This window comes from Hibiscus syriacus, unplaced genomic scaffold (genome assembly GCF_006381635.1).
Source record: "Hibiscus syriacus cultivar Baekdansim isolate YM2019G1 unplaced genomic scaffold, ASM638163v2 tig00110777_pilon, whole genome shotgun sequence".
NCBI classification, from domain to species: domain Eukaryota; kingdom Viridiplantae; phylum Streptophyta; class Magnoliopsida; order Malvales; family Malvaceae; genus Hibiscus; species Hibiscus syriacus.
This window is the reverse complement of record NW_024062858.1, coordinates 817,005-841,841: the sequence shown is the minus strand read 5'-3', so window position 1 is coordinate 841,841 and position 24,837 is coordinate 817,005. Positions and strand designations below refer to the sequence as shown.

The following is a 24,837-nucleotide window of genomic DNA, read 5'->3' as shown; positions in this document are numbered from 1 at the left end:
CATGACACACTAACATGAGTGTTTTACAAAGACTAATTCAAGGAGATTTAGTAAGAGGATTGTCAAAGCTAAAATTTGATAATGATAAAATCTGTGGTGCATGTGCTAAAGGAAAACATAAAAGAGCTTCCTTTAAATCCATTAATGATGTATCAACTAGTAGAGTATTACAATTGATCCATATAGATCTTTTTGGACCAATTAGGACTACTAGCTTGGGTGGAAAACAATATTGCTTTGTATTAATAGATGACTATTCTAGATATACTTGGGTTCTATTTTTAAGTACTAGAGATGAAGCATTAGAAAAATTCATCATGTTTTCAAAAGTAATCCAAAACGAAAAAGGTTACTCCATAACTAGTGTTAAGAGTGATCATGGTATTGAATTTGAAAATCTTGGATTTACTGATTTTTGTAATTCAAATGGGATTAGCCATAATTTTTCAACACCTAAAACCCCTCAACAAAATGGAGTTGTTGAGAGGAAAAATCGAACTTTAGAAGAAATGGTTAGAACCATGCTTTGTGAAAACAATTTGCCAAAATATTTTTGGGCTGAAGCCACAAATACCACTTGTTATGTTATAAATCAAGTAATGATTAGGCTATTTTAAAGAAAACTCCATATGAACTTTTAAAAATAAAAGAGAAAATAACTTCTGTGACTGAAAATGCCTTATAATATATGATTTTAACCAACTTTTTTTGGATTTACAAAAATAACCAACGAATTCGCAACTCGATTTCGAATTTCGCAACACGAACTCCAATTTCCCAACACAGTTTCCAAATTCGCAACACGAATTTGGAATTTGCAACACAGAATTTGGAATTCGCAACACAGAAGTCAAATTCGCAACACGAATTTCTTTTTCGCAACTCGATTTTTAAATTCGCAACCCAAGTTTCCTTTTCGCAACAAGAGTTTCTAATTCGCAAAGCGCGTTTCAATTTCGCAACGCAATTTTATTTTCGTAACTCGATTTCCAAATTCCCAACATGAATTTTAATTTCGCAAAACAGCTTTTAATTTCGCAACACAAATGTAAACAGTATATAAACTACGCAACAACAACAACTCATAACCTAAATCCCTAAATCGTAACTCAATCCATCTCCATGTCTCACTCTCTTCGGCGACATCCGTTCCTATATCCGACAAAATCCTTCCCCATCTCTAATTTTTTTACATAATTTTATTTCTATATAATTTTCAATGATTTCTCTCCCAAATTATCAAGTATCAACTTAATAAAGATATGTTTTTCTCTAAGTTAGTGATGATATCCGTTCTTATATCCGACGGCATCCTTCCCCATCTCTAATGTTTTTCTCCCAAATTTTTCAACGAAGCGTGTTGTGAAGTCAACGTCATGGAGAGTTGAACCATGTTCAAACACTTTGTTTGAAGTCTTGGATAATAACTTAAATGGGCTTGTCGATCTAAATGCAAAGACGTGTAGTTGTATGAAATGGAAAACTTCTGGTTATACGTGTGGCCATGTTATAAAAGTTGCTCTTCATCTAAACCAAAATGATTCAAGCACATACGCTATGGATTGCTACACTACACAAGTATATCGATAGACTTATGCCGAGATTGTCTACCCTATTCCACATCCTTCTGAGTGGGACATACCAGATGACTTACAAATAGTTTTGCCACCAGTCATGGACAGAAGGCTACCTGGCCGACCAAAAAATCATGATTGTATACCGTCTAAGGGTGAAGAAAAGAAGATATCGACATGTAGTCGGTGCAAGGAAAGTGGTTATACAAGGTTGACATGTGGATCACCAGTTCCATCACAATCATCTTTTCCTCTACCAAAAGTTGGATCCTCATCAAAATTCAAAGCTCATATGGTGCCAAGCAATGGGAAATCAAAATTGCAATCAAAATCAAAATCCCAATCACAACCGCCTTCACCTTTTGGGACTATTAACTTAGGTGATTTTTAGATGCAAACGATGTATTATGTGTAATTTATGTGTGGATGCATATATTTTTATAGTTAGGCATGCATTATAAAGATGTACTCCTGACATCACATATACTAGTAACTTGAGTTTGAACATTGGTATGATATGTTCAGTTGTTATCACTTATCAAATTATTGTCTGTTATCTTTTTGAAGGTGTTTTCCTTGAATTGAAACTAGAAAAAAGATGGTTATTGTGAACTTCTCCAGACGCTTGAACTTTAGTTTTATAATAACTAAACAAGTATGATTAGTAGGAAAATTTGTCTAGCCCAAACTCGCAACTCAAATTCTCAACTCAAAAATCAAATTTGCAACACGAAAATCAAATTCCTAATTAGAAACTCAAATTCGCAACACAAAAATCGCAACTCGATATTAAAATTTGCAACTCAAAAATATAATTCGCAACTCAAAAATGAAATTTGCAACTTGATATCGATTTCGATTTTCATTTTCGCTTTGCAAATTTGAATATCGAGTTATGATTTTCGTGTTAAAAATTTGATTTTCGAATTGCGAATTCCATTTTTCGAGTTGCGAATTTGAATATCAAGTTACGATTTTAGTGTTGCGAATTTGATTTTCGAATTGTGAATTTGATTTTCGAGTTGCGAATTTGATTTTCGCGTTGCGAATTTGATTTTCTTAAAGATAGTGTGCCTTCAACAGGTCTTTTTTGCCTTCAACATAATACAAATTAAATTAAACAAATCAATTAAACAAAAAAAAACAAATTTTATTTACACTTTACAGCACATCGGTATGTATTTGCCCCATTCATTTTCCAACCTAAAATGCTCCTAACAATAGGGAGCTTACAGACATTTTAATATATTGAGGGGTCAGAAAACTAATAAGTATACCACAGTTCACTGTGTACAACAGAATTTAGGTTGAAAATCATTAAAAAGAAGATTTCATGCTAAATATTTTAATGTTCATCAACTCTCTGACACGAGGGTCATGAAAAATAAGAATCCCTTCTAAAATTATAACATCTGGAAGGAGTAACCTACAGAAACGTTATGGCCATTAGAATTTCTACACATCCAAAACCAACAAATATGAGCTGAAATTATTGAATTCTAGGTACCAAACAAACATTTTCAAACTACTTTTGATCAATATTTATCTAAAGCAAAGAGTAATAGGTTAACAGTCCTTGTTCAAACTTACCAATAACAAAAGGTTATTTATGCACACTTTCAGCACCCGGTGAGGTTGTAAGCATCTCAAAATTTCTCGGCTTCAAACCTATGCATAAAACTCACAAGTGAGAAAAGATAAAAAAATAAAATCATGTACATTCTAATCACAGTTCAGAGTCATATAGACAAGCGAAAGGAAATTCTCACATGGTCATACTGTCGCATATCAACCACTGGATGCAGGTAGGCAACATCTCGTATATATCTCTCTAGCCATAAAATGTCAAAACCACAACCTTACTACACCTCTATATCTATCTGTCGGAGGTAGAAAATGTTTGCCTCCTCTCATCATATGTTCCAAGCACATGCATACAAGCGAACCATAATCCTCTCTGGCTATTGACGCTTATTGTAGCGTTGTCTCGTCTATCACCATTGTAACTTTTAACTTCTTTGGCTTCTCGTTTCCTAAATTAGTCCAATAAGCAATCGCATCCAAGTATTTAGACAAAAGATCACTCCATTCCCTACAAATAATATCTTTCAAATCAGACAATGGTATGTAATTCAACATGCTGTCATATACTATCGTCTTTAGTGATGGGAGCTAAAGCTCGACGAAAAACCAATGACGATGTTACATAACATGGATAAACACCTGCAATATAATAAATAATACTTCAACTGCGCACATCAAATAAATTTTATGAACACCTTTAAATATGAAAAAATAAATACTAACCTTATCGACCTCCCACCACTCAGGATAAAGGATAACTTTGCCATTACCTAACGCATATGAAGCGTCTCTCTGATCCTGTAAGTGAGCTGCGTGAAAAGACGAATGCATAATAGACCATCGCGTCTTTTTTAGTTTCTTCAATTTCCTTAAAATCAGAAGTCGTGTTACCCATGTATCAATATGTTTTTTATAAAAAAATACACATATTAGTGAATTTTATAAATTAAAAAAAATCAAAATCAATATAAAAAGAATATAATACTTACTCTCCATTCGAAACAACCATTATATTCAACCCCTAATAAAACACCCACCAAGATCGCTCAAGAAACAAATGTGTATTATCGATTTTGCATATGTCGGTGAAGCACCCCTTGCTATGCTCATATAGATAAAAATCAATTGCGGTCTTAGCCCAAATATTATTAACTGTGTCCGGTAGTGTGTATATCTTGTCCTGAGGAATGGTACTGGCCGGTAACTAATACGAAAGCCATATTTGATCCATCATACCGGACACAAGAGGGGGTTTACCAATATGTCTAATAGTATGGAATGTGGATCTTGATTGGGGTGAAAGGAGACGTAATGGCAGGACCACGACGTCTGATGCGTGACCCCGTCGTGCAAGAAAAACCTGACGTAAAACACCTACCTCATCGGGCCTCTAAAGATAAATTAATACATAAATTAGTAAATAAATAAATAATATTGAAAAATGTTATTTGCATTTTTAGTATAGTATTTCTTATAAAATTAAACAAAACTTACCTCCTTGCGTAGAGTATGAACCTCATTCTGCAACGATGAAACAATCTCACGTAGAGCACCTACCTCATCACGTAAAGCAACTACCTCACCACGTAAAGTACCATTGTCATAACGTAAAGCTGCTACCTCACTACGTAAAGACCCTACCTCATCACGCCATGCACCATTGTCATCACATAAAGCACCGACCTCATCACATAAAGCACTGACATCATCACGTAAAGAACCTAACTCATCATGTGGAGGTGAAGAACGAGGAGATAAATATCGTGGCATCTTTGCTGGTCGCCTATCATGAGGTGATGGTGGAGAAGTGGCTCGATGATGTGATGGAATAGGTGATGGATCTCGATGTCGAGGTGTAGAGAGGTGATGGCTCTCGGTGTCGAGGTGTAGAATCGGCTCGATGAGGTGATGGATCTCGGAGTCGAAGTGGAGAATCGACTCGATGAGGTGATGGATCTCAGTGTCGAAGTGGAGAATCGACTCGATGAAAAAGTGGGGGTGCTTATCATTCGTCCCATAAAAAAAACGCCTACTAGCTTGCCACCAATCAGTGGCAACCTCAGCCTCTGTAGGTAACAATGTCTGTAATGGATAGTTTGCCTCCTAATAATATAAAAGCCCAAACAAAGTTAAACGTCTACTAGTAATAAATTGTTTATATATGATAGTATTTGTGTTTACTTACAGCATCGATCGTCATATATGGTAGTATCTCTTCCCAATCCAACTGCCAGATCCTCTTCCAAGTAATAGCCCTAGGAATATCATTTGAATTCTTGATGGCATAAGTACGCATGCTGGGAAATACCTCAAATATCCAAATCTACAATATAATACACAAACATTAATTTTAGTAATTGTTAAATAATTAATTTTTGTAAACATTATATAGAAATTCTTACCATAAAGGCCCCAAATAAAGCCTACCCAAGTGTATTTGGAACCATGCCCATGCAAACTACGACGGTCCTCAAAGGCATACGATAATTTTTTACAAGTAGCTTTCCATATATATGAACCCCACGGAAACACGTTCCATGCATCTAGGTCATCTACCAATAATATTATATCCTTACAAATAGGATGTCTGCCCTATTTTGTTAAAAAATTGGTATACAAAAGTAACAAAAGGCGTACTCGGACAACATCAAGGTCATCCATCCGAGTAAAACCATCTTTAAGAAGTAATCTTCTCAAATCGTCAACGTGTAAAGTGGCCTTCACCTTTGCCAGGTCAGAAAAAACCCGAAATAACCATGATGGGGTGGCGATATGACTAGTGTACGGACCTAATTCATCATGTCGTCCAAACGTAGACCAGTGACCAAGAAAACTCCTCCATCCCAAAACGAGTATACATCGGTGGAAAATGAAACCATATCTCCTCATTGCCACGTTGTATCCCCTTGGGTAGATCGTTAGTCATGGTCTCTAGAAACAAATGAGTCAACAAAGCATCTCCACTTGGATGTTGTTCTTTCAGCCATGGCCCGAAACAAGTATTCTTAAACAAATTTCTTTGGACATGTGTAAGTGTCGACGCAATTGTAGTGGCTAGGCTTAATTTATTCCTTAAAGTCAATGCAGCCAAAAAAATTCCTAACAAAAACAATAAAAATACTAAGTTATATATACTAATAATATACCAAAAACTACAAATTATACACAATAAATAGACATTATATTAAACAGAGAAAATATAGCCAAATATGTTTCAAACTAGCCTGGTTTTCACCCAAGTCATTATTCTATCATATTTCACAAAATGCATCAGATAACATTCCAGAAGTAAGCACTTATATAAACATTTAAAATGACAACATATAGGTTTAGTGCAGGTTCAAGGACAACATTCTAGAAGAGTAGTAATTTATCATTGAAACTTAAATTCGCAACACGAAAATCGTAACTCGAAAATAAAATTTCCAAGTCAAATTTTGAATTCGCAATGCGAATTTCTTTTTCGAGTTGTGATTTTCGTTTTCGAGTTGCGATTTTCATTTTCGAGTTGCGATTTTCGTGTTGCGAATTTAAGTTTCAAGAATAAACTACTCTTCTTCTACAAATTGAAACTTGAATGAATTGCATTACTTCAACCAAAAAACAAAGACAAATACTAACTTCACAGGGTTAAACACTAAACTGTTTAGCAGTATTGGCAGCAACCGAATGAATTTACTAAGCAATCTAAGTGAAATGGTTAATCTATATATTGAAATTACGAGTAAATTTAACATCAGTTTAAATATGAAAATGATTATTTATCTAATAATAATACAAAAATTTCAAAATAAAAATAATTAAAAAAACTAACCCTCGGTGGATTTTCCATTTGTGGCCGTGAATGGTTGTGAGAGGGTGGCTGTGAGAGATGGAGATGGAGGGGTGTCGTCGAATATGGGGATGGATGTCGCCAGATTTGGGGATGGATGTCACCAGATTTGGGGACGGATGTCGCCAAAGATAGAGACGGATGTCGCCGGAGAGAGTGAGAGATGGAGATGAGATGAGTTGCGATTTAGGGGTTTAGGTTATGAGTTGCGATTTACGGGATATACTATTTACATTTATATTACAAAATTAAAAGCTATTTTGCGAAATTAAAATTCATGTTGCAAATTCGGAAATTGAGTTGCGAAAATAAAATTCGCGGTCTGAAATTTAAACGCGCTTTGCGAATTAGAAAATCTTGTTGCGAAAAATAAATTCGTGTTGCGAAATTGTCAAACTCGAGTTACGAATTTGACTTCTGTGTTGCGAATCCTAAATTCGAGTTGTGAATTTGGAAACTGTGTTGCAAAATTGGAGTTCGTGTTGCGAATTCGTTGATTATTTTTGCAAATCCAAAACAAATTGGTTAAAATTGTATATTATAAGGCATTTTCGGTCACTCATGTTATTTTCTCAAAATAAAAAGCCTAACATTAGTTATTTTCATCCTTTTGGATGTAAATGTTTTGTTTTAAACAATGGTAAAGACAATCTTGGCAAATTTGATGCTAAAAGTGATGAAGAAATTTTTCTGGGTTATTCTTAATTTTAAAGCTTATCGAGTATTTAATAAAAGAACTTTAGTTGTAGAAGAGTCTATACATGTTGTTTTTGATGATAATCCTCTTCTGAGGAAGAATTCTTGTGTTGATGATGACGTAGGTATTGTAAATACACATGACGTTGGACATGACGTTGGAGAACCATCATCAAAGGAAGAAATGAAAGATGAGGAAATTCGCGATGTTCTCGAGAATCCAACCATTAAAGAAAGGGAAGTCTCTTACCCAAGAGAATTCAACTATATCAAGGATGGTGAAATTATAGGTGATCCATCTAAAGGGGTAACAACTCGATCATCTCTTAGAAATATATGTAATTATGTTGCATTTATATCATGCATAGAGCCTAAGAATATTCAAGAAGCAATAGATGATGAAAATTGGATTATGGCTATACAAGAAGAGTTAAATCAATTTGAGAGAAGTAAAGTGTGAACATTAGTTGAAAGGCCTAGTAATAAAACTATTGTAGATACTAAATGGGTATTTAGGAATAATGTAATACCCCAAATTTTGACTAGTAACAAAAATATAAGTTTTGAAAGTTTAGTGGCTAAAGTATATAAACTTTGAAAAGTGTAGGGCCCGAAATTTGTAATTTTTAAAAGTTATATATTTTAGCCTGTAAATGAAAAGTTTGGATTAAAACAGAGATTTTAGTGGGAATCAGGTTTTTAGTACGAGATTAGTGGGAATCATATTTTTAGTAAAGTTCGGTATTTAAATCAAATATTCAGATCGAATCGGAATTTTATGAAAATTTGAAGGATGTTAGAAAATGGCTGGAAGTATTATTTTCATATTTTAGATCAGAGAAATTTTGCTCAGAACAATGCAATTTTTCAGATTTGACCGAAACAGTGAAATTTTAGTGACTAAAATGCAATTTTTGAAAATTGCATGGACAAATTCGAAAGTCAAAGCCAAGTTGATTCATTTTTGACCAAGGAATATTTTAATGGAAGATAATACAATGGCATTTGGTAATTTTCAAGATTTATTAAGGGCATTTTTGAGATTTTTCATTAATTGAATATTAAATTCAATTAATTGCAAATTGCCATTTGTTTTATCTTTTAAATGCTACAGTATTCAACACAATTAAGCCATTGTCAACATTCAACGTCTTCAAGCCAGCGACTCCAAGTTCTCCAAGGTAAGGATTTTTATTTGGATTTTTGAAGCAATATAGTTTATTTTTGGATTTAGTTATTAGATAGAGAATTAATCTACATAAAATTCTCTATCATTTGGTACCAATATTTCATGGTGAAGATGATTATGTGATGAGATTTCATGATTAAGGTTTAAGGAGGTTTAGTGATCTTGAAGAATTAATGAAGGATTTTTATGTTTTTGATGTTAGTGATTATTTCTAAAGCATGTATGATAGTTAAAATTAATTGTAAATGCATAAATAAGGTTTGGCCATGTTAGGGTTTATGAGAAGGAAGAGATTTTGATTCAATTTGATGTTGTTATGATTGGAAATGCATGAATTTAATCATAGGAGGTTGAATTCATGCTTGAAAATGAACAAAAAAATTCCCCTAAATGATTTAGAGGTATTCAGCCATAGAGAATAAATCTGGCAGTGAGTTTGAAAATTCACCAGAAATTTTATAAAAATAATTTGGAGGTTATTATTATACATTTGTGTTCGTATGTCAATATAGTTTTGTTTAAAACAAACTGGGATCAATTTCAAGGTATATACAAAAAGATATGAATTTTTAACTGAGGCAAGGTCAGAAAAACGGGCAGCAGATTCTGCACAAAACAGATTCTGTCGGTCAACTTTGAAAATTCACCATAAATTGTACATAATGAATTAGAAGGAGTTCTTTATATGGATAGAATTTTATTCGAGTCTAGTTTTCAAGGAAAGAAACGGAATTAATTCTAGTGTGTATATCAATACAGAATACTGATTCTTTAAAGGTAGTGCAAGTTGTCTGAATATGGAAATTTTAGAATTTAAGTTGAAATGGATTAGAAGATGAAGAGTAATGTTGAAATGTTGAGGTATTGATTTGTACATTTTATATTTAATGTACAATGAGCATAATGGTGAAGAACCATTATGAATTAAATGGAAAGGTTGAGGTGAATTCTAAAAAGAATTGACAATTTGTGACTTATTCATGTAATTTAGTAAAATGAAGGGTTAAAGATGAAAATAAATATTCATGAATTTGGAAGAGTATTTTTGAGAAGTTGGAAATTATAATGGAAATGTGATTTAGTTGATATAGATTTAATCTCGATTTTTATATATTTTCGAATGTTAAAATCAACTTATGCTAGTACGATACTAATATGTAGTTCGAAAATTTGTGTTATAATTTGGTATTGTCAGACTATGATAAATCTAGCAATCCGAACTATCCGAAAGGAAAGGACAAAGCTCGTGATTAAGACTATTGTATAAAAGTTCTGTAGTGAGGCAAAGGTGAGTGCAGTTATTTATTTAATTATTTTGATCGAGGACGACTTGTGATAAGTCAACTCATTCCAATTTACAGCATGATTTATAAAGTTTATAAAGAACATTTTTATAATATTCTATATCAGTTTTATGAATGATTTAGGGTATGAACTGCCCAAGCATGCTATTTTGATTATGGATTTAATTATGGTACATGAGCCCATTGTATGTCTAATGAGAATTACTGGTACACTTGGCATGCCATTAGTTGAGTATTATTAGGTTTGATACATTCGTGTATCAATGTTATCATATCAGCTTTGGTACATTCGTGTATCAATGTTATCATATAAGCTTTGGTACATTATAGTATCAATGTTATCATAACAACTTTGGTACATTCGTGTATCAATGTCCAGCACCGTTGGTGCTTATTCAGGTTATAATGGCATTGAAGTGTATCATATCTCAATATCAGTTATGATTTGCACCATGTTGTGTAAAGTGCACACCTTACTCACGTATCTTATGTTCTCATAAATATGCATTGGGCTATGAAAATGAATATGCAAGTTGTGAATGATTTCCAGTTGACAGAAAACATGATATGCTTATTTTATCAGAATTTTCATGAGTTCATGATTTAAAAAGAAATTTCAGGTCTCAGTAAAGAAATCGACTTGGATAAGTTGGTTTGCCAGTTTAATGTTTTAAGTTGAATTATTTTATTTATGTTTATGATATTTTCAGATTTTTCTCACCTTAGATTATTACTGTCTCACTAAATTATACTTAGCGCGTGATGATTTTCATGCGTAGGTTCTAATAAGGATAAGTCCGATCAGTAAGGAGCTATCAGAACATCTTTCTGGAAAAACATACATATCATCAGTATCAGTAAGACATCTACGATGTTTCTTTTGACTTATAGTGGCATGTATAATTATATTAGTAATTTCTATTTATTGCATTTGTTTTAAATAATTTGTAATAATAAACTAAACTATTTTAGTTTATTTTACTTAGTTTAGTTTTATCGGTATCTATGCATGACAAGAATTTATTACAATATTATGTTTTAAAAGATTTTACGAAAAGACATGGTTTAGTAAAATTACTGATTAAATAATGATTTTATTTTCTTGTAATAAAGAAATAAATTATAAGTTGAAATATACTTTAAAATGTATTTTTAAAGTTAGAACAAGAGTGTTTTCAAAGGAAACAAATTTTTAGGAAATTTCAGTTTAGTAAGTGTTTTTAAGTTGATGTGACATCTTTGACTCGTATATCGAGACTTATATGAGTTAAGGGTGTTACAAATAAGCTCGATGAAAGTGGTAATATAGTGAGGAACAAGGCTAGACTTGTTGCTCAAGGCTATACTCAAGAAGAGGACATAAACTATGATGAAACATACGCTCCCGTGGCTAGGATGGAAGCAATTAGAATGTTATTAGCATTTTCATGTTTCAATGAATTTAAATTATATCAAATGGATGTTAAAAGTGCATTTTTAAATGTTTTTATAAAAGAATAAGTGTATGTGGAACAACCTCCTGGTTTTGAAGATTCAAAATTTCCAAATCATGTTTTTAAATTGACAAAAGCTTTATATGGTTTAAAACAAGCTCCTAGAGCTTGGTATGAAATATTGTCAAACTTTTTAATCGAAAAAGGTTTCTCAAAAGGCAAGGTTGACACTACATTGTTTTTAAAAGTGAAAAGGTAAATATTTATTAGTAGTTCAAATTTATGTTGATGATATAATATTTAGTTCTACTAATGATGCTATTTGCCAAGAATTTTCTAAGCTAATGCAGAGTGAATTCGAGATGAACATGATGTGAGAGCTCTCATTTTTCTTGGGACTCCAAATCAAGAAAAGAAAAGATGACAACTTAATCAATCAAGCAAAATACGTCAAGGATATGCTCAAAAGTTTGGATTGGAAGATGAAAAACCCCAAGCCACTCCAATGAGCTCATCTACAAAACTTGACAAAGATGAAGGAGGTAAATGTGTAGATGTTAAATTATATAGGCCTATGATTGGCTCTTTGCTTTATCTAATCGCAAGTAGATCAAACATTATGTTTAGTGTATGCTTATGTGCTAGATTTCAATCATGTCCTAAAGAATCACATCTAAAAGCCATTAAGAGGATCTTTAGATAACTTAAGGACACTCATAGTTTAGGACTTTGGTATCCTAGAGACTCTAGCTTGCATGCCTTCTCTGATGCGGATTATGGAGATGCAAAATAGATAGGAAAAGCACCTCCGGTACTTGCCAATTCCTAGGAAATATGTTGATTTCATGGTTTAAAAAAAATAGTGTTGCATTATCTACCACTGAAGCGGAATACATTTCAGCCGGTAGTTGTTGCGCACAAGTTTTATGGATGAAACAACAACTTTTAGATTATGGAATCGAAGTTGGTACCATACATATCAAGTGTGACAATACTAGTGTTATTTGTCTCACTAAAAATCTCATCCAATAATCTAGAACTAAACACATTGAAATTAGACATCATTTCATTAGAGATCGTGTCACTAAAGGAGATGTAGTTCTAGAATTTGTTGATACTTTGCATTAATTAGCTGATATTTCTATAAAACCTTTAGATAAAGAGAGATTTTGGACACTTAGGAGAGAATTAGGTTTAACAAACCTACCTTGACTTAGTGTTTAAATGATTTTAGCACTTTTAATTAGAAATTAAAAATGCTTATAAAAATAACACTTTTGATTGCATTCTTTGCTAATAGTTAGGGGAAGTTTATGATCATTGATGAAAATTAATAATATGTTGAAATAAAATTTAAGGATAGATTTAATTTATTGAACATAGTTAATCTTCGAAATATAAGTTGCCAATACCCCTAGAGCTAATTAATTTAGCATTTTAAATGTTTAAAACAGATTTTGGACATTTTTGTGCAAAGTGCATCGATACATCCTCGCTATGTATCGATACACTATAAATATGTACCGATACACTATAAATGTGTACGATACTAGAAATGTGTACCGATACATTCCTTGAATGTGTATCGATACACTCAGGAGTGTACCGATACACTCGTCGAGTCTTTGGCTTTAAATCCCTAAAATATCATATTTTGCCAAACCCCCAATATCAAAACACTCCTGCCGTTCAAACCCCTTTTCACCCAAATCTCTATTTTTACTCAAATCAACGAAAACAAGTCAGAATTAACTCGATTTTCAACTCCTAATCCTGCTACATTCATCAAATTTGTGCAAACAACATCACATTCTCACTTAATCGAAAAATTTCAAGGTAATTTTTCTAAAACTCTATTTTATTAATTTTTGAACATAGAACTAGTTTTAATTAGTTATAGGTTGAAATAAATATTGGGCATTTGTTAGATTGTAGTTTAGAACTATAATCTACAACTAATTTCGTCAAAAACACAAGATTTTTGCAAATTTTTTAATTTTTCGAAATAAAAAATATTTTATTTTAAATTGTTGTTTTTGATTTAATTGTGTTGTTTTCATGAAAACTATACATATTATAATTTTTCAAACATCGTTTTCAAAATAGTTTTTAAAATTGTCCATTAGGATTCGGTTTAGAGAACCTTGAATATTTAGGACTCATATTGAGTTTTGGGATTGATATTGTTGCATACATGTATTTTCAAATTATAGGTATTCCTTATTCACATTCCGATTTAACCATGTCTCATTCCAAACGCCCTAGGTCTTCGTCTAGTCGATCAGACTAACCTCAAAACTAGCCTCATATTCCACCTCAAAATTCAAACCCAAACGCTCCCGAAATGACTATCCTAAATTCCTACTTTAATGAACCTGACCGTTGAGAAGACCTCTACCATAGGTTTGTTAACTTATTCGAGTCATATAAAATCCTAGAAGAGCGTATCCCCTCAATCCAAGCTATGGTCGATATGAAATTTGAATATCTTTCTACCCTTAAAACTTGGAAATTTAATAAATTGTTTCATCTTAAACCTATCGTTTATCACCAACTCGTTCGCATTTTCTATTCCAATGCGGTTTGTGTCCAAACGAGTCTCGAACTGCCACCATAGGGATTCGATCTTATCTCTTAGGTCAATTCATTTATATTGACTCTGACATAATCGTGAACACCTTTGATTTAGATAACGAGGGTTTAATAATGAAAGAGAGATTGTGGCTACTCCCTATAGAGCCAAGGCTAGTGCAAGTACATTGCTAACGTAGCACAAGCGTTTTCTTTACTTAATCATCTCTTGGTGGTTTAGACCATCCGGAGGTAGATATTCTACGATTAGAGTACTAGACCATTGGTGGATACATTGTATCCAAAATAAAAAGGAAATAAATTTGCCACAAATTGTTTTTGCTGAACTAGTAGAAACCGTAGACAACGTCCCGTCTAAATATGTATAAACCTTAGTTTACGGTTATCTTCTTAGTAATTTGTTTATCAAATCCAACCTTAAGGTCTAGCTTGATGTAACCATCCCTCTTAAGAACCAAATAAATTTCACAACCTTGAAGAAATCGGGATGGACCGGGGAAAATGATCAATGGGTTTGATCAACCGAGAAAACATCGGGTGCTAGCTCTTCACGAGCTGCTCCAGCACCGGCACCGGCTGCTGATGATAATCCTGAGCTTGAAGAACTTATGCGAGACATTGATGATCATGTACCCAAGGACAAGCCGATCCAACAAAAGGATCAAATGCCTCCATACTTTATATCATTTTTAAAGACATTTGATATGAGGTTTACATCCATAGAGTCTCATTTAACCGCTATGGGCTCAACAATTGGATATTTAATGGGAGATGTGAGTTAACCATGAAGCTTTAACGAATGATTAAACGCTCTTACGCTCATATGGCTGCGATGCAAGCACATTTTCCTCTTCTCAATCCACCTATGGATGATTAGACCTTGTCTTGCTTAGTTTTCTTGGATTGAATTTGAACTTATTGTTGAAACATTTTGATGTGTTTTGGATGATTAAACTTGGATGTTTATGGATGTTTGGATTTGTTTGTTTTTGGTTTGAATGATTATTATTAGTTATTTGAACTTTATTAATTTTCATGTAATGCATCATTTACATATTAGTTAAATATAACCAATTACCATTACACATTATTTTTGAATATTGATTATGGACTAATGGCTAATCCTTCTCTTGATTGTGATCTTAACAGCTTAAGCTATATCTATTTAAATCTAATGGCTAGTTTCTTAAAAACCTTGTTTAAAACGTTTTATAGAGTATTTTTGATTTAACAAAAAATTCAAAATTGATTTCAAAAATAATTTTCAAAGAAAAAATTACTTAAATGTTTTGTTATATCAAAAAGGCGGATATTGTTGAAAACATTTTGATGTTTCGATATAACAAATAAATTACTATTGAATTTTAAGATTTTATTCGATTAAGTTATTCGACTATCAAAAATATTACTCCAAGTTTTCAAATGTCAATTTTAATCCTTACTTAAGTGTAAAATTGTGTTTAAGTCTTAAAATATTTTTGAAACAATTTTACAAAGTATTTCGAACCTTACTCGAGCCAAAAATAAGTTTTATAAAGGGATGTACCGATACACTCCTCTAATGTATCGATACACACCAAACTTCGAATGTATTTTGTGTACCGATACATTGACGAAACATCGATACACTCCTGGCTCTGAGAAACATATAATGTAATTAGTGTACTGATACACCTGGGAAGTACCGATACACTAGGTCAACTAATGATCGAAATATTTGAATTTTACACCGAGTGTACTGATACACCTTGAGAGTGTACCGATACACCTACGCTCCCAACATATTTTTTAAATGATAATTACACTATAATAGCTTTATTGACTTCACCAATGATCCCCAACGTTCAGAAGTGATTCAAGGTGTATTTAAACAAGCTGAGGAGCCATTAATCAACAACAAGAAACAATAATTGAGGGAGAATCAAAGAGAAAGCATCAAACCTTATTGTTTGAGCACTTCAAGCCTATTTTTCATTCAATATTCTTTTTGCTTTCAAGAACACCATTTGTTCTCAATTGTATTCATTCTTGAGTATTATTTCTTTGTTCTAGAATTGTGCAAACATCTTACCTTGTGAGTTTTTCTGTAAGTTTGCGAAATTTGTATTCTTCTCTTTGGGAGATAGTGTTCTAAAGAACAAATTAGTAAATTTGTTGGAAAATCCTTAGTGTTGATAGCTAAGGTAGTGGACGTAGACTTTGGTTGAGAAAATCAAACCACTCTAAATCGTTGTGCAAATATTTTCTATTTTTTGCAAAAGCTTCCACCAAAATTTTAATTGCCAATTCACCCCCTCTTGGCTATTTCGTCGATCGATTAACTCAACAAATTGCTTTGTAAGTATAACAAGTCAATGATTATCACATTTTTCATTTAAAAATTGAAGTTTAAGAGAAGTGACCAGTACAATTTTCATTTGTTAACTAAGATAATAATTAACATTTGCAATTTAGCATCACTTAAGTAGTTAAGTTACTGTGACTATTAATTACCATTTTTTTATGTCTTTCTCATTATTTGTATACATTAATTACAACTTTTTATTTAAGTTTAGGAGAAATGAATGTCCATTACAGTTTTTATTTGTTTGCGAAGATATTAATTGATGTCTTTATCATTATTTGTATAGGAAATGTCTAATTTGGGAGAGAATTCCATACATTCACATCTCCTACTTTTAACTCTTCACAACTACCAACCAAGGGAAGTCCAACACCAAGTTCTGAAGGAAATTCAGTTCCTACATTAAGTCAACCTAATGTTGTGGTTAAAAATAATGTGTCAAGCGAATGGACTTCATCAAAGCTAAAGTCTATGGTATGGGAGCACTTTAAAAATAAAAAGATCAACAATGAGTGGAAGGCAATATGTAACCATTACAAAAAACAATTCAATGGTGAATCTAATAATGGGATAAGTCACTTGTGTGATCATTTGAAAAGATGCAACAAATGAGTTCAAATAGACATTTAGCAACAAGTCTTAGTAGTTAATAAAAAGAAGTCAGATGGAAAATTGACAATAGTGGATCATTCACAGTTTAAAAAGTAATATTTTAGTCTACAACTTATGTTTGAAATGCCTTATCTCAAGACTATAAAACTTGATATTTTGGACATGTACAAAGAGGAGAAGGTAAAATTATTGCCAAAGTTGGAGCCTAATGAAGAAAGAATTTCTATAACAACTACATGAACTTCAGATCACCAAAACAAAGGATATATGGTTGTTACTGCTCATTACATTGATAACTCTTGGAGTTTACAAAAGCGCATTATAAGGTATTTGTTTAAATATATTTATATATTTATTTATGTTTCGATATGTTTGAAACTAATTCATTTTATTTATTGCTTAATTAGGTTCGAATATGTACTATTTCTACATACCACTAATGTCATTGCTTCTAGTTTGATGAAATGTTTCCTAGATTGGAATAGTGATAGGAAACTCAAATCTATTACAGTTGATAACTGTAGTGTGAATGATGGTGTCATTAAGTTGTTGGTTGATAGGAAGGGATATAATACATTGTTGCTTAACATAACTTTTTTTCACATGCGTTCTTGTGCACATATATTGCATTTGATTGTTAAAAATGGATTAAATGTGATTGGAGATGGTATAGAAAGAATATGTCATAGTGTTCTTTTTTTTAGTGCTACTCCAAAAAGGTGGGAAAGATTTAAAGAGGCGTCATGAAAATTACATATTTCAACTATAAAAAAGTTATGTTGTTAAAACACGATGGAATTCTACCTTTTTGATGCTCCAAACAGTTTTATCTTATAATGGTGTTTTTGCTCATTTTGTGCAATTACATCGTGATCCTTTGTACAAGTACTTGCCAACTGATGGTGATTGGGTTTTGCATCAATGGTTTATGATAAACTGAAGTTATTCTATGAGATCACTAAAGGTTTTTTAATTACAAAATATACGACATCAAATCTTTATTTTTTGAGTATTTGTAGGATTATGATGGTATTGAATGAGTGGATTACACATAGTAATATAATTATTTCGAGAATGGAAAAATGCATGTTGGAGAAATTTGAGAAATATTGGAACGACATGAATGGTATCATGGTTGTTGCCACACTTTTAGACCAAGGTACAAAACAACATTGTTGGAGTATTACTTTAAAATATTTATAGGGTTACTGTTGAACATGAAGTTGAAATAATTGTGCAACTATGTCGGATTTGGTCACAGAGTATGAAGAAAGAATGATGTCCTTAAAGAATGAACCTCAACCCTTTAACGGTGTATATTTGGATAGTGTTCGAGTTGATTTGGGTAACACGAGTGATTTTGATGCTTATATTTCAAGGAATAGACAAAAGAAACCAAAATTTAAATCTGAGTTAGACCGTTTCTTAGAAGTGGATGTTATTTCTAGGACGCCAAACTTTGATATATTGACTTGGTGGAAGACAATCAGGCCACAATTTCTTATATTGCAAGCTATTGCAAAAAATATTTATGCCATTCTGGTTTCTAGTGTTGATTTGGAGTCTACTTTTAGTACCAGAGGGAAATTGGTGAATGCACAATGTAATAGACTTTATCTATCAAATGTAGAAGCTTTGGCATGTTGTCAAAATTGTTATGGGTCGAAGAATATATAAACATATTTATCATGTAATTTTAATTATTTTACTTATATGTTTTGTCATTATTTCTTATTAGATTTTATTTTCATCTACGATGTTTTAGAATCAAACTCAAATGAAGAAACTTTATGAAGATGATGAAATCGAACAAGATGAGATAATAGTAAGTAATAATTTCATATTTATTACTTTTATATAATCTTATTTTTAAATATTAATTTATAATTTTATTTTATAGGATTTAAGTGTTTAGCTAAGATTGAAGAATGTGAACTTGTGAAGCCGATGATAATCGAAGATTTTTTTCATCGGATATCTGTATTTATGTCTCGTTTTATTATAATTATGTTTGAACTTTGAATTTATTTAAGTATAATATGAATTTGTAATTTTAATTGTGAACATGCATTTTAATTATGGGTTGAAGTTGAGAGATGTATGTTGCATGATGTTTTTCTTTAGGGGATTGTTTCCTGAGTTGAATTATAGTTAATCCTTTTGCATATTTATCCTTTGAATTGAACTTATTTAAGCTTAATTTTTGTTGCATATTTTGTTTGTGTTGTATGTTGCTTTTATTATAATCTGTTTTTTTTTTGTTTTATTAATTAATTTTACACTTTTACTTTACTTTTTCCAATTTATTTGTAAAAGAGTTCAATTTTTTATTATAATTTATTTGATTTCTTGTATTTTCATTTTTTAAATATGTTTTTAATGAAAAATTAATTCAAATCTGATCATGTTGAATTTTTAAGTTATATATCAAGTCAATCAAATTTCAGATGGATGAGTCATTTTTAGAGAAAATAACCTCAGTGACCAAAAATGCCTTATAATATACGATTTTAACCAACCTTTTTTGGATTTGTCAAAATGACCAACTAAATCGCAATGCGATCGATAATTCGCAACGCGATCTCCGGTATCGCAAATCAGTTTCCAGATTCGCAACGCGAACTTCGACTATCGCATTGCGATTTACATATTCGCATTGCGATAGTCCAAGTTCGCGTTGCGATTTATTCCAAGTTCGTTGAGATAGTCGAAGTTCGCGTTGCGATTTATTCCAAATTCGTTGCGATAGTCCAAGTTCGCGTTGCGATTTATTCCAAGTTCGTTGCGATAGTCCAAAATCGCAACGACGATATTGCATTTGTTTCTTAAGAATTTTCTCTAAAAAGATAGTATTCGTGCGGACGTGTCGAAGACACATATTACCACGACCCCGACCCCGACCCCGACCCGAGACGAGACGAGACGGACGGCGGCGGCGGCGGCGGCGCACGAGAGTCCCCCTTGTTCTCTATCACTCAACAAGAAAGTGGGAAAGCTAAGCCTTAAATACCATTCCCAATAGTGTTTCCAATACTATGTGGGATTGAGCATTACCAACACTTGTTCCCAATACTATGTGGGATTGAGCCTTAAATAGTGATATTATTTTTGAATGTTTTGCTTAAAATTGCAATAATCACGATTGATTGTAGATTGACATTTAATTATGACATATTTAATCGTATAATACTAATGCAATTGGTTGCTGATTAGTTGTTTTAAGGTGCATGATTGTTAATTGTTTCCTGAATAATCACATTGTATTAGAAACAAGTGTTGGTAATGCTCAATCCCACATAGTATTGGAAACACTATTGGGAATGGTATTTAAGGCTTGGCTTTCCCACTTCCTTCTTGAGTGATAGAGAACAAGGGGAACTCTCGCGCGACGACGGCCGCCGCCGTCGTCCGTCTCGTCTCGTCTCGTCGTCGGTCGTGGTCGTGGTAATACGTGTATTCGACACGTCCGCGCGAACACTATCTTTTTAGAGAAAATTCTTAAGAAACAAATGCAGTACTACCAGCCGTTGTGATTTTGGACTATTCGACTATCGCAATGCGAACTTGGACTATCGCAATGCGAATATGTAAATCGCAATGCGATAGTCGACTATCGCAACGCGAACTTCGACTATCGCATTGCGATTTACATATTCGCATTGCGATAGTCCAAGTTCGCGTTGCGATAGTCGAAGTTCGCTTTGCGAATCTGGAAACTAATTTACGATACCGGAGAGCGCGTTGCGAATTTTCGATCGCATTGCGATTTAGTTGGTCATTTTGACAAATCCAAAAAAAAAGGTTAAAATCATATATTATAAGTATTTTTGGTCAATGAGGTTATTTTCTCTCATTTTTATCGAATCAGATCGGATGAATAAAAAATTCAACCCAAGTCGACTGATATCATCTCTAATGATAATAGTAAAGAATAGTAAAAGCGAACGGCTCTTGATCACACACATCTACGAAACCCGTATAAAACTTAAAATAAAACCGCTTATGGTCACAGTCCGATCATTTATCTTCCCTTGATCGAAAATCATCCAAATATCGCCTTCAACAGTTTCTCTGATCAGTTCATCAAAAGATCAAATCCAGATCCTTGCGAAAATGAACGACGCAGATGTGTCCAAGCAGATCCAGCAGATGGTGAGATTCATCCGCCAAGAGGCAGAGGAAAAGGCTAACGAGATCTCAGTTTCTGCTGAAGAGGTTCTTCAATTTTCTCTATTTTATTCCCCCCTTTATTTTTTTTTGAATTTTTGGATACTCCGTTAAATTGATGGTTGAACGATGTGTATTTTAGGAGTTCAACATCGAGAAGCTTCAATTGGTGGAGGCGGAGAAGAAGAAGATCAGGCAGGAGTACGAGAAGAAGGAGAAGCAAGTAGAAATTCGGAAGAAAATGTAAATCGATATGTTTTAGAATTTAATTTAGTTTCCCTTTTTCTGCTGTATAAATGTCAATTTTAAGTTCAATTTATTTGTCGTACTGGATTTTTATCTTTTACTGGATATTAAGTTGAATTCAAACTGAGTCTAATATTTCTACTTAAATACAAGTAAATTATTAACCTTAATTATAGTTATCGGAAATTAGTCAGATTTCAAGATGCACTAATTCAGTTACTAATGAACCTTAATGTGATTTGGTTGAAAAATTATTGAACATTGTAGAAGTTTGATTATCTTGGATATTGAGAAATGAGTTTTGTTTATTTTCATGCAGAATTGGCACATAGGAGTAATTAGTGAGGAATATACCGGCGCTTTTGTGAAAAAAGATTAAGCTTTGTCCTTTTATTGCAGTGAGTATTCAATGCAGCTTAATGCATCTAGGATCAAGGTACTTCAGGCTCAAGATGATGTGGTTAATGAGATGAAAGAATCAGCATCCAAGGACCTTCTGAATGCAAGCCATGATCACCATGTGTACAATAGGCTTTTGCAAGATCTAATTGTTCAGGTCAGTGTATAGCAAGATCATTAACCCTTTCTTGAAAATATTTGAAAGTTGCAACATTAGATAAACTCTTGAGAGTTCTTTTATTTGAATAACGTTTATTACAGAGTTTGGTGCGACTGAAAGAGCCTGCTGTCCTACTCCGTTGTCGCAAAGAGGATTTGCACTTGGTGGAGTCTGTTCTGGATTCAGCGAAGGAGGAATACGCTTCTAAAGTGAATGTTGATCCACCTGAGATATTCATTGATGATGTCCATCTTCCTCCTGGTTCTTCTCATCATCATGGTTTTTTTCATCTTCATCACCATGCTGAAGCTCATGGACCTTTCTGGTAAATAGATTAGTTTTACGCAAATGCAAATATTAAATGTCCCTAGTCATTCAATGCTTTGGCAAGGATTATTAATCCTTTGGACCAACCTTTCTTCTTTTAGATTTTGAGGGGAGATATTATTTGATATATTATGATTTGTTTTGCTCAACTTTGTAATCAAGTGTCGACTTGTATGCTTGTGCTTACTGTGGAAAATATTAGTGATCCATAAATGATTTTCGAACTGGTATTTTGATTAGGTTACTACCTGTTTCGTTATCTTCTCTTTGATGCACCCCCTTCCCCTACAAGAAAGAAGAAAAAGAACAAAGATGTAATGCTAATACGTTTTTTCTTTGAAATTTTGCAGCTCTGGAGGTGTAGTCATAGCATCTCGAGATGGGAAAATTGTGTGTGAGAACACCTTGGATGCACGGTTAGATGTTGCATTCAATAAGAAACTCCCAGAGGTGGGTTTTGATAGTTTCTAAGAAACATTTAGATTATTTCTAACTTGTTTCCCTTAGCTATATTAATTTCACCTACAGTACCTTCGTTATCCATGCCTTCATAGCCTGGATGGAGAGATTGTTTCTCTAATTAACTATTAATTGCAATAATTATTGTACTGCATGATGAGTCCGAAAATGTAAATAGCCAGTGCAGAGTGCATAGACTGCTGGTATATGTATCTTTATTTCTTGTTTGCACGCTTGTTGGCATAGCCATATGATGGAGTGCATCATTTTATTTAATGGATTGTGCATTTCAACTGCATTCCGCTGATAGGAAAGTTGAAGGTTTTGTAATTCTGATAATGTCTAGCTTAATTTTGACAGCCAACTTTCCCTGTTTCTCATATTAGTTTCATTTCGCTGTAATTGCAGATCCGTAAGTGGCTTTTCGGTCAGGTTGCTGCTTGAAGGTTAAGAGTGTATTGTTTTCTCAGCCAGCTTTTGTGATCATCCATAGAGCAGAGTGTTGAAATTCGTTCCGTTTATTGTTTCCTCATATTGTTCTTCCCGGATAATTTGTTTGCTAAAAGTCGCTGAAACTGTTCTTTAATTGCTGCGTACATCATTTTGAGGGACGGAGTACTCTTTTTTTTTTTTTTACATATTTATATAAATAATGAATAAAATATGATGTGTTTGCTTATACACTTTTCTCTATACCTTAAGTAACAACTCTGCCTGTTGCCGCAAAACTCGACTAAAAAAAGTGATTTTTTATTCGATCCAACTTGAAAAAATTCAATTTGAATTGACTTCGAGTTAATTTCTTAAAAGTACGAAGGAATATATATGTATTGTGTATGGTTATAGAAAATTATTTAAATTGGAATCCTATGGTATTATAATATTATAAATATTTACAATTAAATTGAAATTGAAATTCGAGCAAGTTGATTTGACTCGAATTTTATAAACTCGATTCGATTAGAATTTTTTTTAAAATAAAATTTGAATTATAAAATATGACTCGAATAATTCAAAAAAGTTTTACTCAACTAACGGCTCGCTTCTAGTTACCAAGGCCTCGAACATGCATAAATGGAAAAGGGATGACGATCCAATCTGATTCAATCCGCTGAGCCATGTAGGATGCAGGTGGGCAGGCTTTGTTAACCTTCAATTTGATTAAACCGCAATTTCGAAACTTCAACTTGATCACCTTGCTTACTTGAAATATGATCTAATTGAATTTAATGAGTGTTCTCAATGATAATATGGAATTATTTTTCTTAGAGGATCCGAGTTTGAATAATTATAGCACATGGAATCCAACTCACTATAGGTAGAGACCTTGTGTTCCATTACCTTGAAGCCCTCACTCGACAAGCTAATGTTACCAAGCTCGGGGAACAAAGGGGTGATAGGAATATATAAAAATAATTATAGTTACTCCTTAGAACAAAAAACACAGAATATCACAATAAAATGGAATCAAATAGTAGTGAGGATTATTTGAAGATATACTGATCTTTCTATTATATCTTTACTTCAAAAATTATAGCATAGTATGATATATTTATAGTCTAACACTAAAGAACTGTCACTATTCAAAACAAACTCCACCGGGCCTTTTCTGCTAAAATTTCTTAATCTGACCTACATAATATAAATTATTTGACAAAAAATAAAAATACTTAATAACTTTATTTATGTCGCACTAAAGTTTTGACACTCCCCCTTAACACTTATTGCATGTTTACAATTAACAACACCAAATACAACTTTAAACTCTTCAAACTTTAGCTTCCCTGATGCTTTTATGAAAATGTATGCCACTTGATTGGTTGTAGAGATTCTTTGTAGCTCAATTTTTTGACTTAGCATCTTCTTTAAAAATGTAGTTTCGTAACCGGTTTTCACCCATGCACGAAATTTCTTGGCGA

The 24,837-nt window shown here is 32.8% G+C and overlaps 1 protein-coding gene across 1 annotated transcript; it reads left to right on the top strand.

Moving 5' to 3' along the window:
- Positions 1-21,166: 21,166 nt before the first annotated feature.
- LOC120139891 (V-type proton ATPase subunit E-like) lies at positions 21,167-23,597 on the top strand. The gene is made up of 6 exons (XM_039154993.1): positions 21,167-21,375; positions 21,470-21,570; positions 21,973-22,129; positions 22,234-22,457; positions 22,810-22,909; positions 23,327-23,597. Exons 1-6 carry the CDS (start codon positions 21,274-21,276, stop codon positions 23,360-23,362), a joined length of 720 nt encoding a protein of 239 aa, XP_039010924.1. The 5' UTR covers positions 21,167-21,273; the 3' UTR covers positions 23,363-23,597.
- The last annotated feature ends 1,240 nt before the right edge of the window (positions 23,598-24,837 follow it).